The sequence below is a fragment of the Balaenoptera ricei genome, chromosome 6, assembly GCF_028023285.1.
Source record: "Balaenoptera ricei isolate mBalRic1 chromosome 6, mBalRic1.hap2, whole genome shotgun sequence".
NCBI classification, from domain to species: domain Eukaryota; kingdom Metazoa; phylum Chordata; class Mammalia; order Artiodactyla; family Balaenopteridae; genus Balaenoptera; species Balaenoptera ricei.
In genome coordinates, this window is record NC_082644.1 from 37,021,988 (window position 1) to 37,035,124 (window position 13,137).

The 13,137-nt window shown below is 44.7% G+C and overlaps 1 protein-coding gene across 8 annotated transcripts in view; it reads right to left on the reverse strand.

The window, feature by feature from the left end:
- DAPK1 (death associated protein kinase 1) overlaps positions 1-6,694 on the reverse strand; it is a 212,205-nt gene extending 205,511 nt beyond the window's left edge. For 3 of the 8 annotated variants that reach the window (XM_059924488.1, XM_059924481.1, XM_059924489.1), the window contains exons 1-2: positions 6,258-6,523; positions 5,231-5,400 (exon numbers count right to left, since the gene is read on the reverse strand). In XM_059924488.1, the coding sequence (XP_059780471.1) occupies positions 5,231-5,292 (62 nt within the window). In that variant the 5' untranslated portion in view covers positions 5,293-5,400; positions 6,258-6,523. The other 5 variants (XM_059924486.1, XM_059924487.1, XM_059924484.1 and 2 more) reach the window with 5 other exon arrangements.
- Between the last annotated feature and the right edge of the window lie 6,443 nt (positions 6,695-13,137).

Below are 13,137 nucleotides of genomic sequence, written 5' to 3' on the forward strand. Positions count from 1 at the left end.
GAAAGTTCATAACTCATTCCCCTACAGGGTGTCCCAGAGGTCAGACCACCTAATCTTGACCTTGTCGCTCACCCATCATCCCCCCACCACACCATCTCTGAAGGTATCCACACACCCCCACCCCAGTGCCTGAAGGAAATGGTCTCTACCTTTCTGGGGTTACAACTTTGCTGGGAGACCACAGGATACGTCTGATAATGTCACCTCTTCTGATATAACCCTGTATTGCAATTACTGAAATTCATCTGAGCATCCATCTCTGTAAGCTTATTGTGTTTTTCACAGCTTTGCAGGGGCGTGCCAACGCTATGGGGCCTTTAGGTTCCTAAGCGGCTGGGTGAGACACAAGCCTAGGGTAAAAGGGCATAGGAGGACCAAAAAGGCCGCTTCAACGTTCCCTGGCTTCCCCATCAATTAGCGCCTCCATACCCTATGTTCCTGATGGTATGTCCCACCAGGTCCCAGTGAACCTAATTTCTACGTCCCCAGGTGGTCCAGAGGCGCATTCCCAGTGCTGGCAAGCAAGCATTCAACCCAACTGCCACTCACTACTGTCACCGTGCCCTCCCTTCACATGCTAGAAGATTATTATTAGACCTCCCTATAATGCACAAAATTTTAAAATCCCTGATTGTTACCTCTAATACATATACTTGAACTTTACCTCTCTTAAACCTTTGCAGCCTTTCCCATCAGAGGAAACAGCTGAGGGCACACAGAAGCAGAAATGAGAAGAGGAAACTCACATTCAGGGAGGTCCTACAGGATGATCTCACTAGTCAACCTCGTGAGCCCGCGAGTCCCACTTCCAAGGAGAAAACACGCTGGGAAGTCTCTCCCTCTCCCATCCCCACGGGATTGCCAGTCTTAGGACTGATTCCTGCAGTTCACAGTAAACCAACAGAAAGATGTACTCAGACTGTCAGGGTTTATTACAGTTCCTCACGTCAATTAAAATGCCTCTGGATTTTATGCCAAAATGAGAATGTTTTAACTTTAAATTATTAGCTTCCAGCAACCATCCAAACAAATGTAGAATACTTAATGCTCCACTTTGTTTTGTTTAAAACTGATCTTGTGCTTGGATATACTGGCTGCTGTGCACCTTACTCAGCCACAGAACGCAAAAGGAAAAACAGCTTTTATTTTGATGAGCTTCAGCCTTTAATATCCTAAGTTCATCCCCACCAGAGTCATCAGTCATTGAGGGCCATATACATGTAACCATATATATGTGCATGTGTGTGTGTACTCATGGTGCTTTACAAATATTAATCCATTTATTTAATCCGAAAGCATTTATTGAGCACCTACGTCATGCACCTAATTAGGCATAAGAGATAAAAAATGATGAGCAAGTCCAAGGTCACAACCCTGTGACAAGCTGTGGCGAAAGCAGATAATCAAACAAGTAATGAGTATGCGTTGTGGTAAATGCTGTAACGGGGAAAAGAGGTTATTAAAAATAATATCTGAGGCAGCGACTGTGTGTGAGATGTTTACAGCTGCTGCCTCTAATTCATATAGCATCCTGCAAACGTAGGTGTCTCCCCACTTCCCAAAGGAGTGTGCCGGGCTGTCCCACACTACACACCATCCATCGGCCTCAGCACCGGCATCAGCATTTGCGTCTCAAATCCCCATTCTGGTCTCAGTATTGTACCTGCTGGCCTGCATTAGCCTATTCAGGCATCGATTAAACTTTTGCCCAGAATTACACAGCACATTGCACACCCACAGGGGATTAAAGAGCCCACAGCGCAGCCTGAAGGAACTTTTAAGCCGGCTACATGGAGTCATACAAGAATATTAACAACACAAAGCAAGGATGGAGCATGGACGGGGCAGTCTGTGGTCATGACCAGTGGAGTGCTTCAGAGAGCAAGTCATTTGGCTTCTGAAAGGGAGAGATCATTGTGGAGAGATTTATTCAGGAGGTGGGACCCAGGTCTTCAGATCACATAAGGTCAGACAGTGTAAGAGAAAGAAGGCCAGTTCTCAGGAAGGCGGTGTTCACAGAGGTGCCAAGAGACTCGCAGGTTAGGCTGAACCACAGCCAGGGATGTAACTGGAGCACGATGGTGGGACAAGCTGGGCTTCAGCTGCCCCGAGTGCCAACTGATAAGAGATGTTAAGGCACCTGGGGCATTAAAATGACCCAGTGTAACAGCACATAGAGAAATCTGCATTTATAAGAACCCCTCCCAGAAACCACTACATGTGACAGAAGCAGTTCTTCGTTCCACCTCCTGGGATAGAGGGTGAGACCCAAAGGGCCTCCTGGAGTCAACACAGGTCACCAAACAATATTCTAACCATGACAGTCCTTTTCACTGCAGGGACTTGTTTCTACTTGAAGGGTGTGCAAGTTCAAGGCCAGAGCTGCATTATTCAGAATCAGAGTGGAGAGGCCAAGGGCTGTCAGCAATGGGTCTCCCCCATGACCCTTTTCCCACAGGATCTCCCTTCCCCAAATTGGTAAACAGAAAAAAGAATATCAAGTTGCAAACCAAGTTATTAGCATGCCTGGAATACTCACATGTCTCAACCAGTCCTGCTGATGATATCTATATTTGTTTAACTCTTGACTGCTGATAAAATTCTTTTACTTGGTATTCACAACAGCCATGAAATAAGCACTAGGCCTCTCACTTTATAGATGAAGATCCTGAGGGTCAGAGATGGTAAGTGACCTATTCAAGGTTATACAGCTAGCAAGTTCTAGAGCCAATTTTGGACCAGAATATCTGTCCAGTGGTCTGCCTGCTCTATCACTACTACAAATAATCATAATACTTTATAAAGCTCTTTAGAGTTGACAGAGAGCTTTTACAGTACACCTGGGCAGTACACACAATAATATACATAGACAGACACACACACACACACACACTCTCACCCTTGTACACACATACTCTCTGTTTTCCTAAAAGTAAAGAAACAATAGTAATAATCAAAATACTATATTCTACTTGTTTAAAAACCCATCCTCCCTCCTCTAGCTATGGACTTTGTCTTAGACCATTTATAAGGTAAGTGAGTAGCTATTATGTAGATTACTGCTAAAGATATGTGGATGAAGTTTTAAATCGTAGATGTTGGTTTGTTTATAACTCACTGCTTAGAACAAGCCTGCTTTTGTGTTAAGCATCTGCCCATTTTCATTTTCCGCTACTAAGCTCCTGCCTCTACTCCCAATCTTCTCTCAGTGACACATGAAGCAGCATCTTTCCTATATGTCCATCTTACGCCAGGATTTGTTTTCAGGAAGTGGCTATTTCCTGGCAGACATAAAATTCACAGGACTTGAAAAAAACTTCGAAGTAAAAAAATCAACCATTTACTGCATTTTTAAACAAAAGCAAAAGACCTATCAGACACATCAGCATGTATACTTTATTCTTAAAAATCCCCAACTCCCAGTTTTTCAAAGCACTTCTTTCAAATTCATAGGTCACACAAATTAAATTATTCAATAAACAATTTGTCAATTAGTCTTGCACAGTGGGGAGAAAATTATACACAGAAACGTAGAATGAGCCAAAATCAAAGCAAAATCTAGTGACAAATGAGCAAACTGCTCTCCATCGCAGAGGCAGAGGGCCTGTCAACGCACCCACGAAATAAAGATCACAAACTCCCCCGCCAGCCACAGGAAGGCCTCATTATTTTTCCTTCTCGTAACACATAATTCTACCAAAAGATCTTAATGAAAATAAGGTCAACATACTTAACCTATAAAGCAATCATCTCACCTACTTTTAATCATCTTTCTTTATAAGAGAATTCATATAATCAGGCCACACTACACAAACAGAATTTAAACATACTTTTTTGCCTTTTTCCCTTGCTCCCAAAGGAAAACTCCATGTACCACTCATCTTGCTAAAAACCACAGGAATAAAGTGACTTAATTCTAGTTAAACCAAGTATTTCAACCACATACTCTTAAACCTTAACAATAAACATATCCATGAAATATTTTTGAGAGCTTTCCTTCTTACTTATTCACTCAGTAAATCTCCAATATATAGTAAGCTCCCCCTAAGCACAAGTTCCCAGTGATGTTCTGAGGCCATACTAAATGTATACAGAAATATTTTGATACAGTATCTTTTTAAAAATTGCTTTTGTTCTGAACTATTACTTGAACTTGAAAACATTTTAGTTAAACTCAACTTTCACAATTCTCACAAGGTCATCTAGGGTGTGGGTATTTTTGAATTTCCTTTTCATGGGGAAACAGGAAGCACTGAATCAGGACATCAGGTGTATACGGAAAAATACATATTTTGATACACATGTAAATAAATACATACTTTTTTGTTTAAGACCCTTTTGTCTACTTGACTCACAATACAAATACACTGCAGTCAAATTTCTTATGTTGAATTTAAATTTAGGTGTGAAAACTGGGTTTTCTGCTCAAGTTAGACCAGAGCATAACACACCCTGTCAAATCCCCAGTCAAGGGGAAACCCATCCAGCCCTTAGAGGCCCCCAAAGAAATCATTCTTTGTTCACCTGGAACTGAAAGGCTTCACATTCAGAATCACAGCTCCTGCAGCAATGGAAGTATGCTCTGAATCCAGATAGCCATATTAGACTCTCAACTAGGGATGTGTTAAAAATTTAACATCGCGAATGAAACCAAAGCAACCACTGACACCAACTGGGTATTTAAATTCCTGGTTCAAGGAAGTTTCAAAATCCAAACACAACATCAACATCTGGCAAGTCTCCATGTGTGACCTACCGATATTTGTGCATGTTATTCTGAAAATTCAGAAAGAGGGAAAGTATTAAGTCTTTAAAAGCCTATTAATTAGTTTGTACTCTCTGCACACATAAGGGCTAACTCACAGTTAACTGGAGCTAACTCCAGTTTCAACTATATCTCAGCTTTTGCCTCATTGTCTCAGAAGGGCAAAAGCTGACAAGCATTACTGCAAACAACTAAATCTATTCTTGTCCAGGGGTCTTGATCAATACACTCTGCATCATAATCTAACACTGAAATTCTTCTCCACCGCCAGCCCCTTGTTTTAGGTAGTTTATTTCTGGTCCCTAGTCCTTGCTGGGTTAGTTAACTCTTTTCTCTATAATTTGCACATCTCCTGGAAGGACGAGGGAGACGCCTGAATTCAAACTGCATTTGTTTACCGCCCACTGCCCGCAGTATTGTGCATTCCCACAACCCAGAAGCGTGCGCTTCCGGCACCCCCAGTACCTGCCAAGTTCCTCGCCGGTGTCGTAGTAATCATCCACGTTTTCCTGCCTGAACACGGTCATGATAAACCGTCACGCCTCACGGAAGCCCAGCGCACTTCAGCTCCGCTTCCCAAACCATCACCACCGCTCCTGCGCCTCCGTGGGCCCCTCATGCATCAGTCAACAGTCCTTAAAAAAAAAAAAAAAAAAAAAAAGCAATAACAACAATAAAATGACAACCTCAAAACGAAGTACCCTCCCCAGGGCTAAGACTCGCTCGCTGAAGACCACCTCTCCGGAGTTGCCGCACCCCGCCGTGTGGAGAGGAGCACTCTTTGTTAAACCCGGGCCAGGGACGCCCCCAGCCCCGCATCGCCGGCGCACGCGTGGGGCCGGACACAACCGCACCCCAAGGTCCGCGTCCCCGAAAGCAGGGCGCTCGGCACGGATCAGAACCCGCTCCGGAAGTGGCTGGCCTCCCCGCCTCCCCTTTCTCTGCACACACGCCCACCCAGCTCCCCACCTCCAGGGGCGCAGCGGAAGAATGAAGCCCTCGCCCGGGCCGAACGTGCCTAGCTGGAAGCATCCCTCTCCTGCCTGGAGCGGCGGTGCAGCCCCCGCGCCACCTCTCGGCTCCCGCACCTCCCCGGCCGCCTCAGCCACCTTCTCTCCTCCCTCGAGCCAAGCAGTCCCCAGAGGCACATTCCTGGCGACTCCAGCTCCGTTACCCGGCCGACCCGGCGTGCGGCCGCCCGGGGGAGCAAGGGAGGGAAGGGAGCGGCCGAGGGAGGCGCGGCCGCCCGCTCCCGGTCTCCGCGTCCCGACACAAAGCGCCCGGCCCGCGCCACCTGTTCCCACCCGGTCCGCGGGGCTGGGGGCATCTCCTGGCTGCGATCCCACTTCTCCCCTCAGTCAAGTGTACCCCGCCTCGGCCTTCCCGGTTGCCCTGGGCGCTGCCCGGGCCAACCCCGCCGCGCCGCGGCCGCGAAAGCAAAAGCAGGCGGCGGGGCCCGGGAGGAGACGGGGAGCCGCGAGCGGCTACTCACCCGGGCGCCCGGGAGCTGCCCGGGTCTCTCCGGGGCGCTGTCGGAGGTCGACGGTAGGCGCCAGCGCCGGGGACAAGGGGGGCGGCAGCGGGAGCGCAGGGAGGCAGCGAGTGGGGGCGCGGATCCCGCGCGTCCGTCCGGCGTCGGCTCGGCCGGGCTCTCCCGCTCCTGCTCCGGAGCAGCCCCTCGGTTCCTCGCCGCCTTCCGGGCGGAGGGCGGCCGGCAGGCGGCCAATGGGGACCCCGCGGGCGGGCTGGCGACACGGCCCACCCACCTCCGAGCTGCCCGGCCGGGCCGGCGCTGCGGGTGCTGCGCGGCGCTGGCTGCTCCTCCCCGCTCGGCGCTCTGGGCTCGCTGGCGCGCTCTACCGCGCACACCCCCGCACACACCCACTCACCCCACACCCGCTCCAGGAGCTCAGCCAGCGCGGCCGCGCGCAACATGGGCGCCCCACCTGTGACACGCCGCTACGCTGCCCCCTTCGGCGGGGCTCCAGAGAAATGAGATTCCTTCATCCTGCAGAGGTGTCCTGAGCGCCCCGCGTGGTCCAGGCACGGTGCTCGGCACCGGAAAATCACAGAGACCATAATAGGTTTAAAAAAAATCCGTGCCCTCTTGAAACTTACATTCTGGTGGAGAAGCTAATCAATATGTAAACGAATAAATGAGATCATTTTAGAAGGGATTGGTTCCATGGAGACAATACTGCTGGGTAACGGGATAGAGAATGACAGGGCGGGAATGGATAGCATTAGAAGGGATTTGTGTTCAGGATAGGTGTTTTGAGCTGAGATCTGAACTGTAAGAAGGTATGAAACCAGAGAAGAAAGGTTTGAGGTCTCAGAGGCCCAAGGCAGCAACAGAAACCAAGGGTTTATGTGTGCAGTCCAGTACAGTATTGTCCATTGATGAGCTGAAATGTGGTTAGTCCGGAATGAGGTGTGCAAGAAGTGTCAAATACACATGGGATTCCAAGACTTGGTATGGAAATAAGGATGAAAAAATCTCTTGAATATTTTTTATATTAATATGAAATGCATGTTCAAATGATAGTATTTTGTACATATTGGGTTAAATGAAATATATTATTAAAATTAATTTCACCTTTTACTTTTTAAAATGCAAATACTAGAAAATATGGTACCTATGTGGCTTGCAGTTATATTCCTGTGGACTGTGCTGGTCTACACTGGAGACCCTTATCCATTCTCTCTACTTCTTACCCCAGGCCCCCACCAAGCCCTGGGGTTCAGGGGGAACAAAAAGGATGTTTCCCCATAGGGACTGCTGGGGATCCCTAAACAGAGAAAAGCTCCTATAGGGAAATCTGCCTTACTGCTGAGAGTTACAAAAACCGGTATGTGAACGCTCTGAGGCTTCAGATCCATGTCATCGTTCTAATTTCCAGATTTTCTAAAATGAGATGGTTTAAACTCTCTTTAGTTCAATAGAAATTCTTGAGAGAAAAAAAAAAAAGAATGCCCCTCAGATCTTATGTCAGACCCTCCTCTTAAAGAACATTTCGTTCAATGGCCCACAGGAAGGGCACACATTCATGATGATGGAATCAAGGGAAGATTCCAAATTGGGTGGCGGCATCAACCTTAGTGATGGGTTTGAGAATTAATACAAAAGGATCTTGCGAGGTGAGATATACAGTCAAAAATAACAAAAAAAGTGGTTCATCTAGGGGAAATGCAAATGAATACATCTGTTGGTGGGGGATCAAAAACACAGATACTTGGAAACTTGGAAAGTGCTTATGGATGGCTGTTTTAAGGGTAATATTTTCCTGCAAAATAAATGTTTAAGTGTACTTTCCAAGGCAATGAGAAGAACTGCCTCTGTTTGGGGACTAGCATGTCTTCCCTATTCGACATGCTGATCACAGGAGATTTTCTGGAGTAGTGAAAAAGAGCAGGGGCTTGGGAGTCACACATTTGGATCTAATAGTGGTGGAACCATTTAACCCTAGCTGTGAATGACCCTGGCTGTGTCCCTTACCCCTTAGTTTCATGTCTGTACTAATTTAGGCAAGCATTTTAGAGAGGAAAATGTGCCCCAAAATTCAATGACGAAACAGAGTCTAATTCTCCTCCCCGTGAATATGAGTTGTCTGTAGTGGCTTGATTCTAAGAAAATGTAGTAGAAGTGGCACAGTGTGATATCCTTCTAAGGCTGGGTCATAATGTGTTAGAGCTTCTACCTAACGTTCTCTTTCTCTCTCTCTCTTTTTTCTCTTGCTTGCTCTCTTGCTCTTGCTCTCTCCACTCACTCCGGAAGCCTTCAGCTGCCATGGTTACCCTGGGGCTGCCATGTGGAGAGACCATGTGGAGAGACCACAGAAAGAGAGAAGCCCAAGGAAGCCAGCTGTTCCACCCTACCCCCACCCACAGCTATTTGTGTCTTCACAGCCCAAATTCTGCCAGCAGAATAAATGATTGCTGCTGTTCTAAGTCATTATTTTGGGGTGGTTTATTATGAGGCAATAGATAACATGTAAGAAAACTTAATTCTTGACATGTACCAAATGCCAGGCAGACTAAATTATTCTCTTGCTTAATCTTCAAACAACTCTGTAAATTGTTTTCTCCACTTTATCCTTCTTAGTCGCAGTTTCACCACCTGCAAAATTAGGACAATAATGGACCCTTGTGTATTCCTCAGAGTTGCTGGGAGATTCTAAAATGATAATGCATGAAACAGGGCTTTTTACATTATAAAATACATCAGAATGTCGGTATTATATTTTCTATCATAGTCCAAGCAAGAAGAGCTCTGAGAGACATTTCTCCTATGGAAGACAATACTATAATCCTGATATTATGAGACTCAAGCTGGAAAGGACTTCCATGAAAAGAACTTGAATATGATATGGACTATGGCTTATGATAATAATGGTGATAACATTTAAAACAGACTCCAGTATAGAATTTAGGACATTATTTTATATCTGCATTAGTCAGGGTAAAATAACTGCTGCTATAAAACTCCACAGATCTCAGAGGTTTGACACATTTAAGGTTTATTTCTTGCTCTCAGCACAGAGGTTTGCAGAGATTAGAGAAAGGGCTCCATTCCACATAGTCATTCAGGGACCCAGGCTTCTGTCCTCTAATGGATCCATGGTTCCTCAGTGCATTGAGTTTCTCAGTTGATCCTTTTCATCTATTGGCTGATGAGAGATGAGAGAATCCAGAGAGGACTGGAGTTTTTTTAGTGGGTCAGTTTTGAAGTCTAAGGCTTAACCATTTCTTGGGCAAGATGTTCTAAGATTAGTCAAAGTGGAACACACTAGCTCAGTTCACCTTTGGATTACTTTTTAATAACATGCCTTTGGCTTTTATCAAGGGCTAATATTTTTAAATGACCCCATGAAGAATGTTTCTGCACCTGTGGTTTCCATGTTGAAGATATTGCCCATTATGCAGTTGAGTGCCTCTTATGTAGACAGTCACATGATTGACTCTAATTCCTCTCAGCACTGAGCGCTAAGAGAACTCATTACTCCTGACCAAATGATGTTTCTTTTTTGTCAGACGGTGAAAATTGTAGAGCTCACTCTGTTCTCCATTTTCCAGAGTGAGAAAGCAAGTGGCAAGATCAGAAAATGTAATCCTCCAGGTTATGGCCAATTTGCCATATTCTCTGAATAAGCTTTTATTGTCTAATACATATTAGGTACTAAGGATGCAAAGATAAATAAAACATTCTCTGTCCTCAAGTAACTCAGTCTAGTGATGGAGACTAAAGAACAAAGAGACAATTCTATTAAAGTGTGGTTGTGCTAGATATAATCCATTTATTTCTCTAGATGTATTTTCTATCCTTCTCCACCCTTACTGGTCTGCAGGCTGAGCTGTAAGATTATTTTAACTCATTTCCTTGTGTTCTGGCTGCACGTTGGTTTGGCCAATGGGGAACCTGGCATGGGGTCAAGGAGAAGGGAGAAGAATGAGGCCAGGGTAGTTATTGCCCTGCTTTTCTCACTGCAAGTTTGCCATGGTCACTATCAAACAAAGGTCACTGCTCCTCACCAGATAAACTCTTCTACGTGACTTTCTCTGTCCAGGTGTTGGTAACCACTCTCTCCCCTAGTCTCTTCAGACCTAGAGTTGGTGGCAGCTCCACGTTACTAACCTGGGGTTCCTGCTCCATCCCTATGGCTCCCCTGCACCTCTCCCACACCTCCTTGAATCATCCTAATTTGAGTGTGCTATCTCTTTCCTCTGCAGCCCTGACAGACTGCTGTCAGGAAACACGAAGGGAGGGCACTTAATTCAGATAAAGGCCAGGGATGGAGGATGATGATAGGGGTGAGCCTGGGGTTTCAGGGAAGTTTCCTGGAGGAGTTGACAGTCCCACTAAAACATGCGAAAGAAGATTAAGAGTTAGCAGAATAAAATGGTGGGTGATGGGGTGGTGGATTGTGGGGTTGTAGAGGTGGGAGAGAAGGACATCTAGAGAGAGGAAAACAGTGAGGATGAAATCATGGATGTGAGAAAGATAATGGCTCGTTCAGGAATCTGTAAGTAATCACAGTTCAGGCAGTGAAATGTCAAGAGGTAAGAGTAGAGAGGGGAAGGGTCTTTTGCACTGTGTCCAGGACTTGGATGAGAGCGGAGACGTAAACCAAGGGAGATCTTTGCAGTCTTGTCCATTGTGCTCGGCACTTAGGTCTTCACTCTGAAGACTCTTTGATACCCAGGGTGATTAGTGCTAATTTGGCACATCCTTGGAGATGGTGGGTAGAGAAAGACAATGAGAAACTTTAATGAGGTAGAAATCACAGGACTTGGTACTAGAGGAAAAGGACAGAGTCAGGGCAATATCCAAATTTTTGGTTGAGTGATTAGGTAGATATTGCTGCTATGTTGGCTGAAATACAGACGGACAAGCTGTTTGGGGAAAGAGAAGATGAGGTCAATCTGGGAGATATGAAGTCTGAGGTGCTCATGGGGCATCTAGATAATGTCCAGGTGGAGTTGGGTACCTATGGGATAGCCGAGGGTAATTTTTGTGTACACCAGAGGAGCTTCAAGCATGAGAGTAGATGAGGCCATCTAGGAACAGGATGCAGGACTAAAAAGGAGAGTGTTAGGGGCAAAACTCTTGAGAACAGAAGCATATTAACTCAAGCAAATACAGAGGGGCAAGTATGCCTTGCCAGTAGCTATAGATTGCCAATTAGTCTGCTGAGCAGCTATGGGTTTTACTTGTGTTTCTTGGAGTCAGAATGGGTACCACCAATGAGTGGTGAATTAAGACCTCATGAATATTGAGTGCCTTATATGTCTCCTGTATGTATAGTGCATCATAAATATTTGCTGTCTTCTTGGTCTAATAGGTTACTGACTTCCTTTTCTGTGCTTAACAAATCTCGCGAGTTTCATCCATCCCATTTATTTTCTCGTTTTCTGCAACAGAATTGAATATTCACAAACAAAATATCAAATGCACATTACACAACTCCTTCTGAGTTGTGAGCTGTTTGAAGAACCTCTCTGACCCCTTCTCCCACCATTGTTCCAGACTCACAGCCTTTTTGTAGCGCATGGGTTTAAAGATTAGGGCTTGACATTACCTGCCTGGCCCTCTGCACTGGAGTATGGGACCCGGAGTTTAAGACCCCATGGCATGGATTTTGCCTGCTTGTCTACACCTAACTTTCCCTCCAACTCAGTTTCTTTCCAATTTTTATTTATTGTATTCTGTGGTATTGAATGCATCGCTAACCCTCATTAAATCCTTTGTAAAAAAAAACCAAGAAGGATGTAAATAAACACATACAAATCACTGACCAGCGTCTGAAAGGCCACAGGAGATTATAAACATCTGGGGATACATGTTTCCTTTGGTCCTTAGACTGATTTCTTTTATGCCTGGCCCAATTTCTTTTAGGTTCAGACACTACCTGAAGCAAAAGATTGGTAACACTGAACAGCACTCATAAAACTCATGGCCCAGAATGTCAGCCAGGTTCCTAACTAGAGGTACACAGAGCTGTCTTCTAAGCACTGTACACGTCACTTATTTTACTATTAAATGCAAATGTAGCATTCATATAACACGTATGCTTCTCTCTCCACAGAGTTCCTGCTATTGGATTTTTAGTGCAGTTAGCTACCAGATTCTGCAACATTTCCCCATTTGCCTAAAATGGATATAATTGGGATTATCTCCATTTGGATATAATGGGGAAGGGGAAGAGTGGAACATTCAACAGAGTTTCTGTTTTGTCAAACAAACTTAAAGCAAGACTGAAAGAAAAGTCATCCAGAAGGAAGAACTCAACATTATTCATCCATTAGAACTGGATGTACAAATCATAATTACAGACAAAATTTAAACCTACAGCCACATTGATTTAGTGAAGGTAGTTCTATTTATTTTCTACTGCTTCTAACGTTTTTTTCTCTGTTGGTAACTAATGAACCTCTTTAAAACCATCAGACAATATCATTGATTTCTATTTATTTTCCTTTCAGAAAAAAATTATGGTAAAAGTATTTTGGGTCAGTATCAAAATTTGTCTTTTTTTGGGACACAGATATTAAATATTACAGGAGATTCAATATCAATGAAAGCCTCCAGGTTTCTTGGCATGGTTTCATGAAATACAAGTCCCATTACTCAAGCCAGTGAAGTGATTTACAGCCTTATTCATAGCAGTTTGTTAGTGTTTATAGAAACATTGCTTTTTAAAAAGACAAACATCATAAATTTTTCCAGAGGGATTTGTCAGTCTGAAGATTTGCAAATAAAGCAATAATCTTTGACCCTTTCAGTGCTGTATTCTCATAAATTTACACACCTATAGAAAATTGATGTTTTTTGTTTAGACTTAATAAGTCCAAATATATTCTTTTCAAAAAACTTT